We start from the raw sequence: 24,797 nt of genomic DNA, 5'->3' as shown, positions 1-24,797 counted from the left end.
AAGATTTGAAGAGGCTAGAGAGGGAATCGGAGAGAAGAGAGAACCTGAATTAATTTTTGCACTGCAGGTTTAGAGGCCCATCCACAAGGGGGTGGCTGGACCACATCAAAGCAGCCCTTCAGAATGGGACGTTCCTGCATTCATGAATTAAACAGGATCTTAGAGCTTTTTTTGCACAAGTCTTAATAAGAAGCTAAATGAATGAGAACCCTATATTTGTAATTTTTGTACATTTTTATCTCGTATTCAGTCATAAAATTGATGGATTGTAAGCAATTATGACAATATGAGCTATTAGTGATTTTTACTGCAGTTCTTCATGTGCACTTGGAGTCTCCGAGCGCAGCGTATGACGTCAAGAACATTTCGCTATAGAGAGCCACTAGGTGGGCAGGGAGCTGAAGAGGATATGAGGAGAAATCGTGGACTGATGAGGACTCAGTCCGACCTTGTCTGGCTCACAGTCCCGCACCAGGCTGTGCGTAAACGGTGCTAGAACAGTTGGCGGCGTTTAATGCCCCTTTAAGCGCGTACAACTTTTGCTCTCATTCATGTTTTTTAGTCGCAACACTTCCCCGTCTGGGTGATGTGCACAGGAATAGATCAGCACTACTCCAACCTCTTCCGCATATTGGATTCTATGCAAAGAGAAGGTCGCCAGTGTCCCTCCAAGGATTCGGAAAATGAAGACTGCTGCTGACATGGACTCACTATTGTTTGACTTTTAAGACGTTTTGGGTTTTGTTTTTTTCATGCGCAGTTTTGTTCCGGGGATTTTCTTCAACTCACGAAGCATTTGCTCCATGTGTGGGATTACGCGCTGCATCGGTTATATTCGAATATAATCGACTTTTGAAGAAGCCTGTGCAGAGCAGTGTACAGTGCACACATTTGGTCACGATGCATTTTATTTAGGACACCCTCTGTAAATACAAAGTGCCAAATTAAGCCGTAATGGCGAACGAGTATAATCGCAATATTGTAGAAAAGTATATCTGCCATAAACTTACAAAACGCGGCTACGTGTGGAGATTTGATGATGTCCGAGATGAAGACGCTGCTAATAATGGGTCAGTAGTTGCCCCCACTTTGGTGCGCCGGTGCCGTGAAGCCAGCACCGGGCCCGAAAACGAGAGCATCCCCCACCTCTGCAAGCGGCTTCCCCAGTCCGACCCGCACGCCGCGATCCACAGAGTTCTGCGTGAGGCTGGAGATGAACTTGAAAGGTTATACCAGCCGGACTTCACGGAGATGTCGCGGCAGCTGTATCTCACCTCCAACACGGCGCAGAGGAGATTCGCCGAGGTGATAGACGAACTGTTCCGGGACGGGGTGAACTGGGGCCGGATTATCGCTTTCTTCGAGTTCGGGAGCACGGTGTGCGTGGAGTGTGCGGCCAAGGAGGAGATGACATCGCAGGTGGACAACATCGCGGACTGGATGACGGAGTATTTAAATGGATCTCTTTACAGCTGGATACAAGACAACGGGGGATGGGTAGGTGTGATGCCGTGTAGTTGAGCGGTTAGCAGTAGTGTGCCACGGGGGCGCAAAAGTCCTCCTTTGCTGCTGTGGTTGAGGAGGTTTTTAACCAGTGAATTCATCTGGGGTATAAATGTCTGCTTGAGATCAGAAGGTGTATTCTGATCATGGCATGTGAAATCGAAACCATAATTTCAGTTGATCACTAATGACAACCCACAGCGCTCTCTATGTGCCCATTACGCACTACAGCGCAAACCTTCCAGATGGACGGCCTCAGTAGTGCACTGCCATGATTTGATGTTCATGTTGGCTGTCAAACGTATCTGACCAATCAGACAGCCTGCTCTGTCACACCTCCCGACGCTCTAATATAAATCCCGCCCTGTCAACTGGAAAGACAGTGGTAGCCACGCAGCTGTCTTGAGGTAAAGCTGACAGATCGATGCAATAAGGAGGGAGATAAAATTCACAAAAAGAGTATTTAATGCATCCAATTAGAAATCACTGAATGGCAATTTTAGCCTTTACCTGTTTTCTGAAGCTGTATGCAGTAAATTGCTCTAGTGTTAGTGTGATGTGATGCAGTAGGTCATGGTTCTAGCTGGAAGGAGAAGGCCAGGCACATGTCAGCGGACAGAAAACTATTGAATTAATGTGTTAAGGCCTCTAGGCATGGCTGGACAGAGTTCACCTATCAGTGCCATTTTCTGCACATTTTAAATGACACATAAGCTCCAAGTATTAATGAGGAGAGGCATCTACACACCACATTTACCTGCCTACACAGGTGCACACATTCAAGAAGGAAATAAAACTGAAATAAGCATGCAATATCATATAATCGTTTGCAATAATTCTTCTTTTCTGCAGCTGCTGTTCAGCCATTAAACCAATCTGCCATGAATTAGCCTCTAATTAGCAGGGGTGCCGTTAATGAGAGAATAACATTTGTGCTGCTGCTCAGTTATCTTAGCCTGAAGGTGTAAGAATGTGGAAGGGGGGTGGTCATCAATGATTCATATCGAACATTTCATCTCAAAGGGAAGGACCGTTTAACATTCCCCTTGAGTCTGCTTTGCCCCTGGAGGTGACAGGTTGTGCCACATATCAAAGGCAGGCAACAGAAGGAGGGCCCTCCAGGAACACAGAGTGCTAATCTGCAGCCACTGTGTTTAACATGCAGTCCTCTTGTGCATCTATGTTGGAACTCTTTTGTCTGCTTTTTAAACCTGTGCCTTGAAGCTGGCGTAGGTTGGGCTGCTGAGATTCCTGCTTTAGGTCTCTGGAGCCTACTGTGTGCCCACTGTACAATAATGTAGGTCATCAAAGAGTGTGTTTTCCAGCTGGGCGGAGATGGCTGTATCTCTGCTGCTCTGCATTCACTGGAGAGAGAAAGAGCATAGTCTTTTAATCCAATGGATTATTCAGGATTATTCAAAAGCGTGTGCTCCTAGTTTGGGTCAGTTTGGTGGATGTCCTCTCAACCAGATTATTTTGGCTCTAAAACAATTTAAAACAGAATATTCTATCACTGGCTCATGTGTACTTATGATTTGAATGCTTCGGAGCTTCAACCGAGACATATTGGAGTCTGACAGACACTGATGTTGATTTATATTAATTTGAACGGCTGTCAGGTGGGGGAATTTCCTGAGGTGTGTGTTTCAGTTATTACCAGACATCTAGACTGCAGACACAGAGCTTTGTCTGTGTTCTTGATTGCGTTTTTGAAATCCAGTTTCTCAGTGTGTATTGACTTGTTGACTAGTCTTTCAAATATAATTAAAGTCACTGTATTATTCAGCATGTGCCAAAGAGGGTTGTTTGGTTGTAAATAATGCTTTTAAAGAGCATCTATTGTACCTTAGAGATTGGGATGTTTCTTTGGTGCAGATGACAATTTAGTTGGTCGATTGTGCTCTGACCTCTTCCTAAATTATGAATTTACAGCCCGAATATCTGACATTTCTTATCAGACACTTCCCTTGAGTGGACTGAATTTTGGCTCTCTGGTTTCGAAAATAAATTATCAGGGGGAAAAAAACTAAAACATGACCTCTGTTTCCTCAGAAGTATCTGCAGCCTTGTTTGGATTGGACAATGACTGCTACTAATTTGACAGCTAGTTGGTTTTGAAGTCTTTGTGATCATTATAAAGTATTTGTGCTGCATTTCTACATCAAATCTGCTTATATTGGACTTTGCTAAGTGACTCTATCTGTTTTGGGTCATATACACTTTGCCAGTCTCTTCCACCATCTGTCAGGTGGCTGTTAGAAACTGAAATCATTTCAGTCCCTCACCTCTCTGATGAGCTTTTTGTTTTTTTTTAGAGACATTATTTTGCTTGATGGTTTGCACAGATTGACCTAACAATGAAGAAACTGAGTAAACATCATTATATGTGTGTTTAGACAGGTTGTGTTTGTGGTCACTTGCTGTGACCATTGTGTTATTGTGTGTAAGAGGTGACTGCCACTCTTAAAACAAAAGTTGGGGCCTAATCAACCTATCACTGACATTTTGACATGTGAGAGTGGTGTGGAAACAGCTTTCTATCAGCCATACTGTTTCCTGTTGTTCGTGATAAAATCTTAAAAAATAGGAGTGCCCACTAATCGTTGTTGAGTCTAGGTGAGTCAAATATACTCTAGTTAAAAAAAACTATCTGCCCTGTAGAAATAACAAAGCAGTCGTTGTATTTGTAAAACCCAGCTCCCTTTCTGCACTGATTACTTTCCTGAAACACTATCCTTTCATTGTTCCGAACACCCTCCACCTGAATGAATTCATCCTTTGTGGTGACAGAAATTGCACTCATCAGGGGAGGATTGCATCTAGGCTTCAGCCTCACCCACATGTTGTGCACCTGTGTTTATTTACAGGTGCTCTCTGTAAATACCAAGTGATTGAAGTGTGGCAGACGGCGTCCGACTTCTGAAATTATATGTTTGACCTCAGACATTTGACGAGAGGGAGGGGTCGCGCTGTGCTAAATGCCAAATTGTGCTCTGGAGAAAAACAGTGAGAACTGCTTCACAGATGACATTGAGAAATCATTTCTTTTTTGTGTTTTGAGTTCTTCATGTCTTTTAGCAGAGGGAAGGAAGGAGTTAATTCACATGGAAACCCTTTTTGAAGTCTCAAACAGTAGTATCATGTTGTCTGAGGAATGCTGCCATCCAGGTAGCCTATTTCTGTGTGTGTGTGTGTGAAGACAATGTATGCTGGCTTGGGTTGGGTCCATCCTGTGGGGGATTCCCTGGTCACAATCTGCTAGTCGATGGGTGGGACCTGCATGTTGCCATGGTATTGTGGGCATCTGGCTGCACCCCTTTCGTCCCTCGTTGAGGCTGAGTGGATCTGGGACAGCGAGGAAGTCATTAATCTCCATATAGGTGACATGTCGGCAGAGTGGGGGGAAAAAACCCAAACAAACTGACTCACAAAGGAGGCACATGCAAACATTCACAGGAGAGAAAAAAGACCTCACAATGAGATCTCACTTATGTTCAATTTGTGTCTCCAAGATGCATATTAAATCTGTTTAACACAAGCCAACACTATGTGGCACCATTCAAGGAATCTTTAAGGCTTCGCTTTCCATGACTTTGAACTGTTTTCCTAACAAAAACATGTCTCCATTGACAATGAAAGGAGATCCATCTTTGAGGACACGCGCTTTTACAGTATAACGAGCTGTATAAGTTATGACTGATCCATCCTTTCCTCCTCTCACTCTGCTTGCAGTTGTTTCGGGTTTTTTTCATTTCTTGATTTGTAGTTGTTTATCATCCGGGCCTCACAAATTAGAGTGTGGGACAAACTCTGCATTCTTGTTTCCAGCAATCAAACGAATAAATGATTACTCATGCAAACACAATTTTAGGGGGTTTTCCTTCCCTCCATCATTACAAAACAGAGCAAAAAGCACTAAACTAAGGCTGGAGATTTCAACAACTTATGTTATGGCTTCATGTGGACTCTCAGTGCTGTAATGGAGACTGTACACCATAAAAGAGCTCAGTGTGGCTTGAAGCAGCCAAGATTTCCCCCCTGCACTGTACCCCTTTTGCTGCACAGGCCTCGGTTGCTCACCATCTGCCGCTGTGTTTACACCCGTCAGCCCGGCAACTGTAATGTCAGAAACATTTCCTACAGACGCAGGCAGCTCAGGGCAGTAACTCTGTGAATCAGTCTGACATGAATACTTTCTTTCAGGAGAAGGCCCGGAGAGATCTCAAGTCTCTCTGCTATCTGTGCCTCTGAGATGCTCAAAGCACAAAGACCTTTGTTCCAAACACTCACGTGTGTTGAATACTTTGGAAAGTTAACCCTTTACAGCTTAAGCTGCAGTTTGAGCAACAATAAGGAGGCTACTTCAGTCAGTTTTTGTTCCCTGAGATTCCTTGTATCTGAACCACAGCCACATATCATGACATAATTTCACTTTTATCGTCACTTTGACATTGAAGAAAGTGACATCATTTGTCTATTCATGTCTATACCTGCATGCATGTGTGTTCAGAAGTCATTCTAGGGCACTGAATGATGTGGACATGATGTTTTTTACTCAAAAATTGCTATTTGTGAAGTTTTGTGGCACTAATTTTCATTATAGTAGGTTTCTATGAAACTGTTTACAAAAATAAATGATTAAAAATTCAAACTTTTTATAGGCATTTTCACCAAAAAACATTTTCTTAAAGCTAGAGAAAGGCTGATATTCACTACATAAAATAACAACAAGCTTTAGTTGTAGCTTGATGCCACGTAATAAATAATTTAGCTCTGTATTCAAAATCTGAACTGCATCTCTGTTTTTTGTATTTTCTGCCAATAAGCTCATCTTGATCCTCGAGTTCGAGACATACTGTCAGTCATAATAATAGAAGGTTGGCGTGAAGAAACTGACAGTTTTGTCTCTCTAAAACTAAATTCATCTCAATAAAAGACTTTTTAAAATCTCATTATATGAATGTATGGTTAAACTGATGAGTTCATCTTTTGTCTTTACAGCTTAGCATGACACTCCTTGTTTTTATGTCATGTTTACGCCATCTTAACCATTCCATACATGCTGAGCATTTCACGAGCACGCCAGAAATGTGCAACCTTCGCTGTGTGTGCAGATCACTTTAACAGCAGCAAAGATTAGCACAGAAATACTCTTCTGTTACAGTTTCAGGGACATCACTTCTGGTGCTTTTGTGAAAGCTGTGCCTGTTTCCACGACCTCGCCTCTCCCCAGAGACCCTCCACCCTGTCCTGTCCTGTGTGCTTATTTCTGGGCCTCCTCAGGAGAGCCGGAGGAATGTCTGTTGGGGAACTGCGACTGTAAATAAATAATGGAGACGAACTGGGTGTTTCTTTCCTGAGTGGCCAGTAAAGGGTGTGGGCAATTTGCTCTTTTGTTGGGTGATCATGTCAGCTGAGCGTAGTTCATTTAGGAGCCACTGTGTGCGGTTGGCGTGCTGACGTGAGCACGGTTTTTGTTTTTTTATTTAGTCTTTCACATTTCTCTGTATGTAGGTACATGTGTACATTAGGAACCACGTGTACGTATGTGTGTTTGTGAATTGACCCATATGATTGTGTTTCCTTTTATTATTTTGTCTAAATCCGTAATCACCTCAACCTGCTGTTTTCCTGTTTCATGAGGGACACGTGCCCGAGCTGTTTAAAGGTACTTCCATCCAAGTCAGAACACACACTGATGAATAATACATAAAGCAGATAAACTCAGACACTAAATGGATATCCATCAAGTAGAACCCTAAAGGCTGTGTGCACTCCAGTCAAGAGATAACATCTTCTTTTTCCCTCTTCTTTTAAAAGAAAAAAATCCTTCTTCCTCTGTTTGCATCTAACCCCTCCACTTATTTGTACACATACACGTGCCAAATCCCTCCATGCACACAACAACGGACCCACACGAACAACACACTAATACCCTGAGACCTGGCTTTCAGTGTCAGGTAACGTTGCAGATCCCTGAAAAATGCAGGGACATGTGAGAAGCCTCTAAATATAGATGTGGTACCATCACTGCTCCCATGTGGTCCTTTAATTGTTATGTTACACATAAATCCCCAACCCTGTTTGCTTCTGTGCAATTATCATGTTCGTATCAGAAACCCACTGCCAAACTGTGTGGAAAAAAACTCCTAATGAACCATTTGAGGCACAGATAAAATAGTTTTTCCACCTTTCCTGTCATAGTGGGAGCTGGATAATGAGGAGCCCACTGAGACACTAGTTGACTTTGCCATTGGGCACACCCTTGCAAGCTGTGCAGCATATCAATATAGGGCAAGGTTAAATGGTTCCTCCCATTGTCTTGCTACTGTAGATATTTTTGGGACAAATCCCCAAAAGGGTTTTTTAAACAGATTTGATATTCTCAATTAATTCCTAGTGCAACAATGGCCACTGTTGGATACACAGCTGGGAGTGTCTCTTAATTTACTTTCCTGTTCACATAGAGAAAGGCTGTTGCATGCATAGCGTAACCCAAATAGCCATTAAAACGTCAATACACCTAAATCACGGAGAAAAAGAGCTCACCCCAAGCAGTGCAAAAAAGGTTGGCAGCAAGGTTTATGGTCTTTCCAGAGTACCAAAAATATTGCTGTTGAGGGGTTTTTAATTTGAATCTGTTACGATGAACACAAACAAAAATTAATTCACCTCTATCATCTTGCAGTTATGACAGAAAAATCTCAATGCAGTAATAACTTATTTTTGGCCACTTGGGGGCAACAGAACAAACTGTAAAGACAGCACTGACATATTATCCCCTGATTGTGCGACCATCTTAGCGAACAGTTGCCTTTTTGCACATCCAGCAATTACAGACATATATTAGCATTAATTTGGGGTCAGATTTCTATCAGCTCCTGACAAACTATCTGTCTCTTTAGCTGCTAAGTGTACCACGGGGTTCACCAGTTGGTTGCTGTAGTGGGTTTATCCAAACTTTTTGGCTGTTTGCTGATATAAAAATATAGATAAGTGTAGTTTTAAAACCTTACAGAAAGCCAATACAGCAAGTCAGATAATATGTCTTTGGGTGAACTAAACCTTAAAGGTTTATATAGTTTGTATACACACACAGGAAGGCAAACACAGAAGCGGATGTACTGGTGCAAATCAATTATTTGCTGTCCACAAAATGGCTGTGTACACACTTACACACATATGCATACACACATGTACTGTGGTACATCAGCGTGTACACACAAAAGCGGATGTGGTGGTGTGAATCAATAATGCTGTGTTGTCACAGGGTGACATGTGAGCCATGGCAGGGAGCAGATGGCCCCGGGGTGCCTTGCTTCCTGTTCACTGTGCCATCCAGCCTCTGCACACACACACACACACACATATGAACACACTTGCACACACCACTACCATTTCCACAGGGATTTCCCGCTGCAACTAGCCACAGCACTGGCCATTAACAAACAGCATTGGCTCCTCTCTGAAATGTTGAGTACATGGCCTCCCAAAAAGTGACAGCAGCCAGATAATACATATGAAAAAATAGATTAGTAAATAGATTTCTCTGCCTCGTCCCATGGAGGTCTGGGATAAATAATTGTCTGCACCCACTGCGCAATGTGATTTTTGGCAGCAGAGCAAATAGCCCTCAGGAAATCTGATCTGTTTCAGTGGACACTAAGTGAGGTCAGCCATTGCTCAGATATCACTTTTGACTATGTTGCATTGACTGGGCATTTCAGATGGTTTATGTTGGTATCTCTATGTAAGGCTCAATTAAGGCAGCGAAACAGTGTCTTTAAATAGATGTATATCAGATTGTGCAGATGATGTATTGAAATCCATGCCAAAGATAAAAGTGTCTCTGTGATAAGACCTTGAAGAAGACCCATGTTTTAGCACCTTTATGATTTTGGCTCTTGGCTGGTGCATGGCAACCAGGGGGCTCTCCCTCTTGGCAAAGCTCACACAGCACCGCCCTGTTGGCAGTCACCTTTGATGATGACTGATTAAGTTTGAGGTGCAGAGAAAATGATACACCCCTGATGTTCGGAAGATAAAAGCATTGCCAAGGGAATGTTGCTGCTGCTGCTGCTTTGCAGTGTTTCAGGGCAGCGATCACCTAAACTCTACTTACATGAAACTCCTCAGCATGCTAAACCCTTGCCGTCCTCCCATAGTTACAACCAAATTCTGCACTGAACAGACATTTTGTCACTGTCAGGGATAACCCCTGCTGTTTTCAGACGACTGCCATTGCATGCTACTTCAGACAGGAATATCACGCCAGCAGGGGCATACCCAATATTGCTGTGGTGTTATATTACATCAATTTCACTGGGTCGACTCTGACGGTGCTGCCGTTAATTGGTTGTTGAGCTGTCATTACAACTTCAAATAATGACAGATACTTCAAAGAAAACAGGGGAAGTTGAAAATAGGACAACTGACAGTGATTCCTTTTCTTCTTAGGTATTTTATTTAGTGTTTTTGGTATTTTCTTGACAATACAGTAATGATTTAAGGTTTTGTATAGGTATAGGTATTGTAAGGATGCAGTCATCTTTTGACTTATGTCAGAGCAAATGTTTATGATGCCTGGATTCAGTTATGTCAGGCGCCATTTTGCTTTATAGAGGACTGTTAACTTTGTGACATGTCTAGACGAGGACCATGTCTGCAAATCTAACCAGTTTAATCAACTCTGAAAATTGACCTATAAAGTGCTTCATTTATCTTTCACATTTTATGGCATTTGGTGGTTAGAAAAAAGGGAAAAAAAGGAGAAAGAGCCCAAAAACGATCTATTTTCTCTCTTCTTCATCAACAGACTTTCAGTATATCACCGTGAAAAGAATTTTCATTTGTCACCAAGTGCACATAATCAGCTGACTTTGCAAGCTCATTTTCTGATACCACCCTATCTATCAGGACAGGCACTCAGACCTCTTGACATTGGCTGTTTCTTGATTTGAATTAATGTGAGTCCACATTCCTGCACTCATGGGAGTACACAGTGTTCCTCCTGGATTCCTGGTTGAAATGGTTGGACTTCACAAGGTGTCTTTGATCAGAAGGTGAGGCTAACAGGGTTGAGGAGCAGGAAGAGGAGGAGGGGGAGGAAGAGATTGAGTGGCAACGAGAGGAGATTTATAAAGCTATAAACAGGCAGTCCAGTACTTCTGATTGCCACATCAGCTACAGCCAAATGTAATTGCTTGAGAAAGTATGGAAAAAGTATGAACAGGTCACCAGCAGGGTTGAAAGAGCAAAGCAAAATGGAGTTAGTACACCAAATGTTTTTTTTAATTGGAGTTCATGCTGTTAAAAAGAAAATGGGAGACATAGATTAGCTGACTTCATAAACATTTATAGAGAAAACTTGGATGAATTTGCTTGTTAAAGTCATCTGACTCAACAATCATCTGATTCTCAGCTGATACATCTGCTGACTGGAAAGCAGAGGAATGTACTCGTGCAACATCCACATGGGCATTACATAGCATGAATCAGAAATATAGAAGAACATTTTCAGCAATCACAGCTCAACATAGACACTACATACATATTTTCTGTATGATGTAAAGTCTCAGTTTGAAGCAGAATATTCTAATCTTCAGCATACATCAGCATCAAGACTACTCAACTCACTAATGACATTTTCCATGGATTATTCCAGGGAGTAAATGATGAAAAAAAAAAACCTCTATTATAAAACTGGCATGTGCCTTATTAGCTTTCCACACATTTTCACACCAGACCTTCACTGTCACAATAGGCAACTTATTATCATTCATCAGGTCGGCTGTGCTTGTTTCCCTTTGGTCTCTGCACACAGACAGGGAAGGTCACACAGCTCAGATGTGAGCCAACCTGCTCTAGATAGTTCAAACAATCAGTCTTTTACAACATAATGCTCAACATAGCTCTTTCCAAGGTCTCTCAGAGTCACATTGAACTCAGACATAAAGGAAACAAGGACCAGCAAGGGAATAGAAATAATGTCAAACCCCTAGTCCTTATATAGTTGATTGGGCTTTAATTACATTCATCCATCACTGAAAAGTGTTTGGATTTAGTTCTTTTATTACATAATACAAGCGTGTTGTGAAGCTGTGTTCCTTGCTGGTTATCTTAAGGTTCATTCTGTCTCATATCAGGCCTCTCGAGTGAACAGTGCAGTTGTTTGTTTCCACACATCAATGCATTCCTCTCATTCCTCTCCCCCAGCCTGGATGAAAATCAGCTGGTTGCTTGAGAGGGGTCACTGAACTTTTCCCCAGTATTCCCAGCTTGAAAAGAGAAAGGGGAGGGGGAAGGAGGAAGGAGGAACAGTTTTCTTGTCAAAGAGTGTCTGGGTTTCATTCTGAGATTGCCTGTAACGGAGTTGACAAAAAGACGTATTGGGATATATGCTTACATATCATTGTCGGAAGTTGAATTGTGTAAGAATAATAATGACTTCCCCTTCCCTTGTTTCAAAATGACCTCATGCTCCATGCAGGATAGAGAAGTTTTGTCAGGCATTGCACAATTTCAGTCCTCAGTCTGTGGGAAAGCTGCTTTCCTTCCCATGTTGAGTTTTTCTTTGCGTCTTCTCTTTTTAAGTTCCTGATGCAAATATGACAACAGTCAATGAGAACTGCTTTTATTATGATTTAGTGGAAATTTTTCAAAGCGTGTCAGCTCCTCTTCTTTCCACTTCAAAAGGTGTTCCTGAGGGAGCTTCTCATCAAACAGATTATTGTTTTCTCCGACATTATGGGACATCTGAGATCCTCCATCTGCCTGCTGTACTGTGCTCTGCTTGCAGCGTGCCCTTTCCCAGACTGCGGCCTCTCTCATTTACATGGGTACACGGAGAACAAACCTGAAACCTGGCCCCATGTACGCCAATCACGTAAACTGCTACAATATCTTGTTGCCAAAACTGACAAGCTTTCATTTAGCGGCTGGCTTTACACAATGTCTCCTGGATGAAAGCGGAGACTACGTGAGGCACTGGGCATCTCGCTTTTGATGTTCCACTACTTTCTCCTTTACTGACATGTTTAATTCTCTATTAGATGTTATTACGCTCAGCTAGTCTGGCAGTGCTGACTAAATTACAAGGATAGGTTGGGATTTCATCAAAGGAAAAATCACAACATTCCCATTTTTGTTACGCCATGCTTTTTCCTAGACTTGGAGCTCAGATTTAGGAGTCAGTTAATGGTTCAAAACAAATACAAATCTCTTAGTTACAGTATCTAACCAACTGTAGCTCTCCCTTGCTGCTCCCCCTCCCTTTCTCCACGGTATTAGTATGACTACATGTTTGGCTTGCCTCTAGTCTTTCCCTAGTTACCCACACAGACTCTGTGATTTACCCATACTTGGCTCTACCACAGAGAAGCTATAGTCTCAAACCAGACAGTGATGTCATCCCCACAGCGTCTGGCACAGGAAGTGACTTAACACTCGCTGAGCTGTTGAGGTCTTTTACAAAGAGGTAGCCAGTCACTCATGTCTAAAAAGGCCCTTTTCACATCAGGATTGTGTTATTCTGTTACATCAGGCTTTGAAACAAAAAAGCTTTGATGCACAACAAGCACACAAAACCACAACAATGGAGAAAAAGCTCATTTCATGAAAATCCCAAACCAAATGACTTCATTTCTCTGGAAAGTTCAGAACAATCACCACCACATTGCATCGAGTATGAAGCCCCGCTACAGATGGTGTTCCCACACATCCCATTCATTACTCCTTATACAGTAGTCGTCTTTGGCTCACATCACCCGGTCTATTTTCAGCTCCACCGGAGTTGCCTGTTGGGATGGTGGTTGTGTGGTCTTGAGGTCTTAAGGGGTCAGTGGATATGACTTTTAAGGCTTGAGGCAGCGTGCCGCCCCTGTCACAGGAAATGAGCTTCTCCCATGGGCTCTGTTTGTCACATGAGTAGCAACAGGCCACCTGGGAATCTGCTGGTTCCCACGGTCTCTATCAGAGATTTCTTTCTGAACCAATCAGCCTCAGCCTTGTTTTGCCAAAATAAGTGGTGCTCTTGTTCCTGTACATAGCAATTCAATGCTGATTTAAAGCAGTTAAAAATGTGAATGTTTTATCTCAATGTCTAATCATTAACTGTGGGGTGAAGCATTGCGTTGCCTCTTTGTCCACTGACTACATATTTTAAATGCCATTGATACTACTTTCATTTACCAAGTGGCTCTTAATACGAGCACCCTCGCATTCCTGAGTACCAATTGAATGAAGCAGCCCAGGAATGGACAGTTATACACATCTATTTATCTCAGCAAAACGGACTATATTTATTGGCTTTCACACTGCTTACATGGATTTTTTGAAGCCACAAACACACCACTACTGCAGCTGATGTTCTATGCAAGGCTTCCTTGGAGCTATTAGATGCCCAAATGCCAGACATCCTGTCTTTACTGGAAAGCCTCTCAACCCAGGTTTAATGCACTCCAAACACACCACCCTCTGCAAGTGTGGATGATGACTCAGCGACCCCTTTTTCTATTCTCTCCTTTGCTTTTCACGTCATCAGTGGCCTTTTAAACGGGGCCAAGCAGCAAACATGAGAGGAGCTTTATTAGATTGGGCAGCCCTGAACTGAGAGCTGAGATGAAGGCTCTCGGTATTTATAGCAGCACAGCAGTCATGCTGCTCCGTCCGGCTCGATTCTGTCACTTCCTCCTCCGCTGAGGGCCAGATGGGCTCATTGCAGACATCCTCAGAAGAGGCAGACATCCCCTTTTTAGTTGCATTGTGTCTTTTTGAGCGAGTCATTGTGCCCCATGTTTTGGCAATTGTGAAGACTGAAATAGGTTTCAAGGTCAAAATCAGAGGAGTATCTTGTTTTAAATAATGAAAGCAAGGTTTTGACTGAGCTGCTGATGTCTGGTTTACTGTGAGAGAAAAGCCTGCCATCCCTATCCTTTGATGTCTCTTTGCTCTGCATGCTGAAGCGACTGATTGTAAAATGATACACTCTGAGCTTCAAGAAGGTGTGCAGAGATGCCGATAAACCACAAGAGCAGGAGGAGAGGAGGTGGGAGGGCAGGTGACAAGAGCAAACACAATCTGCATCCATCCACTTATCCTCACCTCACTCTTAGCCAGCAAGGTCATCCAGTCCTACCATTTCATGTTGGATCAAAGCTGTTCAATACAAATCGATGGGCTCAACAAGAATAAACAGCCTATGCGGATCATAAAACTGTCTAGTCAAGGTCAAGTGAATAGATCAAAATATTTTTCAACTCAAAATCTGTCTGTACTCTCACCCCAAAATAACCCAGAAATACTAGGAGCTGCTGCACAAATTGGACGGTTTAACTGCAGCGGTTCTCCTCTCCTGCCTCCGTAATGGGATAAAACCAGGTTTACTGAAGCGTTATTCATCTCCAAAGAAACCAAAGTCTCATGTGTAAAGTTACAATTCTCATTAATCTGTCAGTTTAGACAATGAATAATGGAGACAATAAAAAAAAAAAAAAGAGGAGTGTCACGAGCAGTGTGGGTGATGTACTGGCGATCACATTTCACGTTCCAGTGGAGCATGCCAACACCCACAGGCGGAGTGAGCTGTTTTGTAAACACACAAATGCTGCCGGTGCTGCTGATGGAAATGTGAATATTTATGAGCCTTTAGGGTCGCATCCAACGTCAAAATTGGTTCTCCCTTTATGGTCGAGTACAATGTAATGACTCTATTGCCAAGTATAAACCTGAGTTTTCAGTGACACTCGAGGGGGAGGAAATTAAAAAGGTTATCTCCCTTGATCTTCCTTTCTCATCAGACCAAGATAACTCCACAGTTTCCGTATTGTTTGACTATTTTTAAATGCTGTGCATGTTGATTGCTGGTCCAGCTCTTCAACTTCCAAGGTTTCTCATGGAATGTGTGTTATGTTGTCACAAATTAAAACTTATATTTTGTGTAAAAATCGTGCTTTGGAAGTATACACTAGAGTAATTGAAAAAACAGTGAAGAAAGATCTCAGCACTACCTTAAAGAAAAACCATGAAATTAGTAACCATCATTTGGATTGGGCTTGCATTCAATTATTATTGATTTGTGTGCAGATTATTTATCCAAATGAATCGAGCAATCTGTAAAATGTCAAAAAAAAATAGTAAAATAGGTTCCCACAGCCTGAGCTGATATTAAATGTTACTTGTTTTGCCCGACCAAATGTCAGATACTAAAAAAATAGATAAAAGCAGCAATTCTCATATGTAAAAAGCTGGAACCAGAACTTGTGTCACATTTCACCAAGAATTACCTAAAGGAATAGTTCCTCATTTTAGATGAGACAATCAATACCACTCTCATATTTGTCCATGAAATATAAAGCCACAGTCATCAGCTGGTTACCTTAGCTTAGGATAGCATGAATTATTGCTTTGAATGAATATCCCCTAATAGCAATATGTAGTTTTTTGTTGAACCACTAATTGATCAATTGGTCTGTGTGGATATGCAAGGATGCAAATCAGCTTCAGCACCTTGACGTACGCTACCAAATGTTTATGTATTGACTTGGCGTATGTTTAGGATATGTACAGCTTTCCATCCTGACTGTCATCATTTTGCTGTGAGGTTGTTGTTTCCAAGTATTGCAGTGTTGTCACAGTGCAGTGAAGAGCTCAGTGTCCTCAGCTCCAAGCTGTTTGGTGGCGCTGACACAGGGGGATTTACTGGGTAATGAGTATTGCAACAAACTCCTCCGTCATCTCAATTTTTGCACGGCCGGTCAATGGATGACACTCCAGAGATTCGTGCTGACCTTGCTGCCAGACGAGAGGTTGCTGTCCTGTCACCTATTGTGTCTGGAGTGGGTTTTTTTTTTTTGGGGGGGGGGGGGGGGGGGGGGCTGGGGGGTTGCATGTGTGTATGCATTAACAAATAAAATGATGCATAATAAATGAAAGAGAGAGATATAACTGATCAAAACAGATCAATTACAAAGGATATTAACGCCTTCCTTGCATTTTTTCACCGCCCTTTACTCCCCCATGGCTCCTGAAATAGGAGTTTTGTTTGACTTTAATTAGCTGAGGAGAAATCTGCAAGAACCTCATTAGAAAATCAAAGAGGGCCAGCAGCAGCAGTGTATGCAATATTATAAGTATGCTAGCATGTGAATGCTTAGGAAATAAACAGAGCATGGGGAGAAGCTCAGTTCAGAGGTGAAAATAGCAGCGAAGCCACAACAGGCACTTTAATTACAAGTTGAACTTTAACCCACATCCCTTTCTCTCAGCCTTAGTCTGCCCGCAATTACCCATAGAAATGTCCCAAAACAGAGATAACTGCCTAATCATTTCTCTGTTTTGGCAAAGCAGTGCTTTGTGGTTTTAACGGAGCTAGCCAAGTGCACAAGATGACTCATTATCTTCTACACAAAGCAAGGGATGGTTCCCAATAGCAGAGGGGGGATACCCAAAGGAACTGGCAAATGTATGGTATTTCCTGTTGCCCTTAAGATTGCGTAAGGCCAATCAGTGGAAGACAACAGTGTAAAATCTCTTTGTGTTGAGAGAAAGACACAGAGCAAAACCCAGAGGTTTAAATCATGTGAAAAACAAATCAGAGGTCGAGCACAGGCTCTCTCCCGCTGGTGGGAAAAGCAAATCATGTGTGAAGCTTCCAGCCTGGGTAACCATGACACTCGGGCAGCAAGTTGCCACCCCATGTCTGAGCATGGGATCCTCTAAAGTCCTCAGTGCTCTTTTCCTCTGTATGCGTCTCTCTCTCAGAGGGTTTCATTGTGTGCAGTAAAAATGTTGGGAAGGGAGTGTGTAAACCTGTCTAAGCATTTCCCAATTGGATCCCTGGTTTCTGCAGGGCTGCCGTGACCTTTTTAAAAGGCATTGATCCAAAAAATGAACACTGTAGAGAGCTGCAAACTGGACTTTATTTCCCAGATGCACACCTGCTGTCAACAGCAGATGGTTTGCTGCAGGGTTATGGAGGATTTTGTTGATGCGATAAATGCTGATGTTTTGTCCTTTCCTTGTCCTTGGCAACTCTCTGTGCCCTCCTCTGTCAGCTGCTTATGGTTGTTTTTCTTTAGGCTTTCATAATGGCAAGTCAATTCTGAAGGAGCGAGAGAAGAGAGAGAGAGGAGTGGTAGGGAGGTAGAAATAGAAAGTGCTATGGTTTGTTTTTCACACTACTCACATGGCTGTGGCAGCTAACGTGTGGGTGAAAAAGTTCCAAGAGCTGAAGTGGAGCATGCCTCAGTCTCATGATATCCACCTGACCCCCCCCCCTCCCCCCCCTTCTCCTCTATCTCTACTTCCCAGCTCTCCCCTGACTCAGTCTGGAGTTATTACCGTCCATGCCCTTGTGGATTCATCCATCACCGCTCTTATGAACCTCTTACCGTAATTGGCCCGCTTTTGTTTCAGACTTAAATAGATGATAATCTATGCCAACTGTCTGGGGCATATCGAGGACATGCATCATGAGTTTGCCCTTTTTTTGAGCCTTGCTACAGTAACGGTCAGTCACACATAGTTGCTGTCCAAGCCAGTGGCTGGTTGTTGCCTCAGAAAATCCGTTATTTTCCTGGAGTAGGTGTATACAAAAAGAGGAAGGCAGTGTTTTTGCCAACCAACACATTCTTCTCAGCTGGGGGTCTGACTGAAGAGCTTGTTCTCTAATTAATAGCTATATCTTTGGGGGAGTCGCAGGGAGGAGGTGTGGGTATTATTACTGAAAGACAGGGCTTGTTCATTCTCCAAAATGAAGCTATCTGACACTCTGCTGTCAGTTTCTTCGCCTTGGATAATTTTAAATACTGCTCTGTAACAAAGGAAATACCATGTGGTTAAAGATATTGTCGGCTGATTTTAGAGCACGGTGTGTGTTGACACCAGAGGGGCCTAAACTGGGAAGAATCTGCTGATCCTTCCTCCTCTGTGTCACCGACTATGGCCCCCGAGCCTCAGGAATGCCACAGGACAGGAAGGGAGGAGAGGGAACAGGAAATACTTTTGTCTCCCCACAGAATTTCAGAATGGATGACTTCTTTTTTTTTCTTCTTTTTTTTTAGTCCTGTGGCTTTTGTTTGATAAACTGAAGCAGTGTGTATTAAAATGTGACACTTAACCCAGTTTTTCTCCTACTAGATCAGTGTCAGATAAAATGTGTGCATTAGAGTTACACAGAACATAATTACTGTAGGTAAATTGAGTCAAATCAAGACAGATTAAAATAGAATTATAATAGATCCCCATGAGAACTGACACAGTAATGTTGTGCTGAATTAAACTTAACAATTCACTATTGTTCACAGATAGGTCAAGTTACAGCTAAAAACACAAGCTTCAAAGGAGCTTCAGTGCACAGCCTTTTAATACTGCTACTGATGTGGTTTCCTTCATAATAAAAGAGCTGATATTTAAAAGGAAACTGTTGATATATCCTCACTTAAACCTCTCGATTCTTGTTTGGTAATCTACTCGAACATGTGGTGGTGTTTGGGGAGGGGGGGGGGGTATGGGAGGGCTTAGCAGTATGACTTCCTGTCCAGCTGTTCCTGCTGTCACTGCCTATGAGCAGATGTCTGTATTTCCTCGTTTTAGACACACAGCCGTAGCATTTTCTCAACAGACCTTCCTTATGTACACACAGACACATTCTTAATTTGTAACAGTCTTCCTTTGAAAACTCCAGCAAGCAGCAGGAAGCAGAACACCCTATGAGCATGTGCGTAACATTAATATATTTATACCCAAGAGCTGCAGAGTTCGCACTTATGCTAAAAAAAAAAAAAAAGAAAAAAAAGAAAGATGTGTAGTTACGAATAAGCTCTTTTGGTGATTCCCATATTTGTTTAGTGTGTGTATCTGGGCACGTGATGCTTTTTAGGGGCGTCTGAGGTTGTGTGTGGGAGGGTGTGAGAAGTGATGATCAGTAATGGATCTGCCTGCAGCATGGGTGTAATAACACTCTATTTCCACCCATATTTGGTGACGGCTGAAGGGATTCACATCATAAAGGGTCAGTTCACTCAAATTACAAAAACATATTTTGACGATTATCTCCAGTGGTATCTAGTCATGTTGATAAAGTCGGTTTTATATAAATATGTGCCACCAGAAACTGAATTTGAATAATTTATATTTGAATTTGAATTGCTTAACTTGAATAATTGCATTAAAAAACTGAATTTCAAACACATAATTTGAACTTGTATTGTTCAATTTGAATCATTGCATTGAAAAACTGAATCTCTATAATTTGAAAGTGAATTTATTAATTTGGAACTGAACACACATTCTCACATGTTATATGTGGTGTTCACAGCGTTGTAGAATTCATCAGCAACTTTTCTTTTCAGACAGAGAAGAGAAGATAATTTACTGACTTGTCTGTGATCAGTTCTCTTTGGAGCTACTTCCTACCCAAGAAGTAATCCCAATGGATGATATAAGAGTAAAATATTTAGAGAAAGCACACACCTCCTCTCTTGACGTGCTGGCTTGCAAGCACACATTAAAAAAGCTAAAAAGCAGCACACTCAGAACTCAGATGACTTTATTTGATCAGATGAAGATCGGTATTTTGGCAAACTGCCTTCTTCAGGATAACAATCCTGAGAGAAAAAAAAATCTGTGTCCACTTTTTTTTGGATCATTGAAGAATAACCATTGTTAGACTAGCCGCATGACTCTGGGGATGTTGGTCTGCTGGTCCAACACTTGGGTCCAGACTAAAATTCATTAAACAACAATTATACAGATAGCCACTACAGATATTTCATATTCCCCTCATGACAAACTGTAATCACTTCAATGATACCTTATCTTTTCATTTAGCGCCATCATCAGGTCATCAGTCCAGTTTCTTCAATACTTTGGTTTATGACTAAATACCTGCAAAAATAATGATGTTCATCAGTCTTACTGTGTGAAAATGTGAAAATTGTGTGTGAAGTGAAAATTATCAAATGTTAACATGTTCAACTAAAATGCTGAACATGGTAAAAATTAGACCAGCACATTAACATTGTCCTTGTGAACAAGATAGTTTGCTGGCATTAACATTTAACTCAAAGAAACATTGTGCTGGGGGTAACATCTTCATAAAACTGCAAGTGTATGACTGTTGACTCTTAGACATACCACAAATTCCTTTCACCTTCACTGACATATTTATATCAAATCTGGGGAAACAGAGAGAGAGAGAGAGAAAAAACAAGCCTCTCAGCATGCTTAGATACCCTTAATGTAAAATGAGAATGTGTTTTTTCATGATTTGGGCGAACCGACTATATTCTATATTCAATATTGTATATTTTTCTAACTGTGGAGAAAGCTCATGAAGAAAACAAAACAAAACAATTACTTGTGTGAAGGCAGGTATAACTTCCTCTGTTCTATAGACCTTCATTGTTTTCCAAATGCTATTAAAAATACATCATTGAGTCACACTGTTGCCCTAGGTTCTTTTCATCAAACATGAACATTTATTTTAGCTTGAGTCAATTCCACATAAATACTCACACGTACCAAATGTGTATTGATCTGCTCCTGAATATAGTACTAGACAAATGCACTTCTATTCCTGCTTGAGTGAAATTTTGTTGAAAACTAAACACAACATATAACCATGTCTCTCTTCTTGTCTCTCTCTTTAGGATGCCTTTGTGGAGCTGTATGACAGACAGAGGGATTCAGTCTTCAGTAGCTCCTGGCCCTCCATCAAGACAGTCTTTGGTCTGGCTGCACTCGGGGCAGCGAGCCTCACCATCGGAGCATATCTTACGCAGAAGTGAATCAGCCCTGTTCTATCAGCTCAACTTGATTCTCAACCCTCCCTCCTCTTCCTCTTCCTCCTTTTCTGTTTCCTTTTAAAGATGCCCCTGACCCCCTCAGAGACAACCTTCAGACTTCCGAATCTGGCTCTCTTCAAAGCCTTCTCTTAGAAACTCCCCTCTTCCTCACCCCTTCATGTCAAAACAGACACAAATCAAAACAACTAAAGGAACCAGATGCACAGCCTGTACAGAGCAAAGGACATCTTGAACACTGGCAGCTTAGATGTAATCAGACTAAGCTGAGCACAACTGAGGAGAAAGGAGGGATCAGTGGCATGCATCTTTTTTTGTTTGTTTTGTTTCGTTCTGCCTGCTTCTGTACTAGTTATAGCATGAACATTGAGTGTTAGTGTAGACGTTGCATGTGTCAATGTGGGCGAAAGGGAGCTCATGCGGGACCTCCATTTGGAGCAGGCCTTGATGATAGGGGGGTGTAGGGACAATGATGACGACGCCCCACACCAGAGAGGAAGTGGCCGCGGCCCCGCCCCTGCTTGTAAGGGTGAAGAACCCTGTTTGAACTGTGGACTCCAGTTACCCCCCCCCCCCCCCCCCCCCCGCAGCCGTCATTCAAAGGACTTCCTCCACACAACAGCTGCTCAGAATGTATAATGGAAACAGCTTGCTACAACCAGTGCGGTGTGTGTCTACTGATTTCCCTCCTCAGACAGCTCCAGTGAAACTCAGAACACACATCACCATTATACTCTCTCTGGACTTTAATAAAGGATGGGTTAGCCGAGTGGAGGACTGAGCTTTCTTCTTGCAGAGTTTTCAGAATTCCTCGTTTGCGAGAAGTCTTATGTTGGTTTGAATTTTTGCAGCACACCAAACCCCAAGTCCTGTAGTTTTAACAGACAAAAAGAGGAGAATGGAATTTTTTTTCAAGGATGAGAAATGTGAAGAAGAAAGCTGTTGTTGCAGATATACTGTAAATGTTATATGTTGCTGAGAGAAATGTTGAGCACAGCACAAAAGAGCGAGGTAAATGAAAAAAATGCATTTAGCATCTTAAGAAGGGAGCAACATGAATGGAAGAGATTTTAAGTGTGAATTCCTCAAGTAAGTGAACAAGATGGATCCTCTACCCTAAAAACTCATTTAGTCACCGGCCTTCCTATTAGCACCTAGTAATTCTAAAATCTATCACTCCTTTGTTATTTTCTACCTCTGCTACTCTTCACTTACTCCATTTGTGGTCAGATTGTTTGGGCTCACCCAGGTTCACCCATCTGTCCTCCAGCTGCTGAGGCCCCACAGAGACTCTTTAATGTTAGAATCTACTCTGACATAGACGGTTGTTGATGTGGACTGAGAAGAAGAAGAAAAAAAAAAACTTGCTTGCTCTCTCTTGCCCATAGATAAACTGTGTGGGAGACCACGGCAGCAGGGTTTCAGTTCAGGACTTAAGCCAGTGTGTGTCCCGTGTGCCGGAACCTGAGATGTCCCTCTTCTCTCCGGCTGCAAATGCAACATTGATTGGTTCCTTTTCAGTCTGTTTTTTTTTTCCTCTTTAAATCGATATTTGTCTTGTGTTACAGTCCGACAGAAATTTTTCCGAAATGGCTCCAACATATTTTGTTGTTCAGCAAGTTGTACAAAAGTAGTTTTTATTCCTTCTCTTCAACTTATTTGCTGCATGAATGAAAGATACGTCACATGATGAATAATCACTATGTGTAACCATATTTATATCAGAACGGTGTAGAAGATAACAAATAACAACAAAGGAATTGCATTTTCTATTTATTGAGAGGTACCAAATCACAGATTTTTTTAACAGTACTTTGATTAAACAAATCAATTGTTTTCACTTTTTCAGTCCTATTGAATCACACTGTAACTACATCATTTTTCTGGCTGCTATCATAACAAAAACAACAAAAAAACATAAAAGTGAATTTTTGTGTCGTATTAATAATGGCTTAAGGCTGCTATACTGTTGATTTCACTTTTACTTACAGCTTAAACTGCCACAAATTCATAGTAGTGTAGGTCTAGAGAGCTGGAAACCAAAGTTAACTTGTATGATCCTTTACTTAAAAAAAAAAATACTGAAGTAGCTTAAGGAGAATACATGTGGCTTCACTTTGACTTCACCAAGACTCAATTCAGTGAGGTTTTATGATCTCTCTGTGGAGGGCTTGTCTAGTGTTACTGTACTATATCCGCTTAACTTTTATCAACTTTGTGCTGGAATGATAACTCAGTGCTTGTGTGTAAAAATGTTGACCTGCCAGATCTAAACCTTTTCTCACTATTACAGCTGATGGTGTGTGATATTCCCAGTGGTGTGTGTGTAAGAGATGCAGAGGGTGATTATTTGTGAGGAGGAATAGGAACAGTTAAACAGCAATATACTGTAATTTTTATATTCTTTGTGCATTTTATGAATGTAGGCACTATCGTTGCTGTACTGTTTTCTGTCTATAATTGCAGACCTGTAGCACTTAAAAAAAAAGTGAAATGTGTTTCTGTTGTTTACTGATATATCCACGATAAGCTAGCGGGGATAATATTGTTCCTAATAAACCAGATTTTTCAAAGCATCTGCAGTCCAACTTCTTGCTTTCTGCTGTTTTTTTTTTCCATTTTATTTTTATTTATCAATTCACAGCTTCGTCTGTCAGCATGTGTGCATGTCAACAAAACAGAAAGAGAATAAGAGATGTTTAGGTGGAGAGCAGTGTATCAACAGTACTCTTTTGATTATCTGTTATCTATCTCCAGCTATGTTCTGAGCCTAGTCGTGTCAACGTGACAGTCTCCTGGTGAAGGACTGTGCAAGAAAAGCAGCAGCCGCACCCCGTCAGACATCAAAGCTGTCCCCAAACACTGCACTTGTCAGCCTCCCTCTTCTGCTCCATACGCTGCTAAACACGAGTGCAAAAACCCAAAATGCCCTGCGGCCAGGTTTTTACACCCGCTGCCTCTGTTCTGATCACACTTGTCTTCAAAGGCTACGGCACTCTTGCTGCTCAGTAGAATTTGTGAAAAGCATGATGCAGTAAAACTAATGTTGAAAGAGTTGAGTGGGTGCGAGAAAATGAGGGGAGAGGGGTGAAAGACAGTGGTGGTGGTGTGTGTATGTGTATGTGCGTGTGTGTGTGTGTGCATATATCCCCGAGGAGACTAACAGCAGAGGGAAGTTCATTTGGGCTGGAGCCTCACGCAATCCCTCCTCTCTCTCCCCCTGCTCGCCATGCATATAAAATGCATGACACGCTCTGAAGAGGAATTTTAAATCAGGCCCTAGACTTTCAAAAGAGAGTCCAGTGTGGGTGTGGAAGGATGGTGAATGTGTGTATGTGTAAAGAAAGGAAGAAAGATGGGCAGTGAGGGGAGGAGGGTGAAGCCCTCCTGCCTCTTCTGCTTTAGGGCTACAAGGTGTAGAGGAGCCTTTCCCAGTGCTGGATATCACAGGGGAGATTGGGAGATCAAAGCGGATTGTCTGGAGTAAGTCTG

The 24,797-nt window shown here is 42.0% G+C and overlaps 1 protein-coding gene across 1 annotated transcript; it reads left to right on the top strand.

Moving 5' to 3' along the window:
* Nucleotides 1-443: 443 nt before the first annotated feature.
* On the top strand, nt 444-24,072 carry bcl2b (BCL2 apoptosis regulator b). Its single transcript, XM_053330141.1, has 2 exons — nt 444-1,497; nt 21,153-24,072. Exons 1-2 carry the CDS (start codon nt 955-957, stop codon nt 21,288-21,290), a joined length of 681 nt encoding a protein of 226 aa, XP_053186116.1. The 5' UTR covers nt 444-954; the 3' UTR covers nt 21,291-24,072.
* Nucleotides 24,073-24,797: the final 725 nt, after the last annotated feature.

Source organism: Scomber japonicus, chromosome 12 (assembly GCF_027409825.1).
Source record: "Scomber japonicus isolate fScoJap1 chromosome 12, fScoJap1.pri, whole genome shotgun sequence".
Taxonomy (NCBI): Eukaryota; Metazoa; Chordata; class Actinopteri; order Scombriformes; family Scombridae; genus Scomber; species Scomber japonicus.
This window is presented reverse-complemented; position numbering and strand designations above follow the sequence as displayed.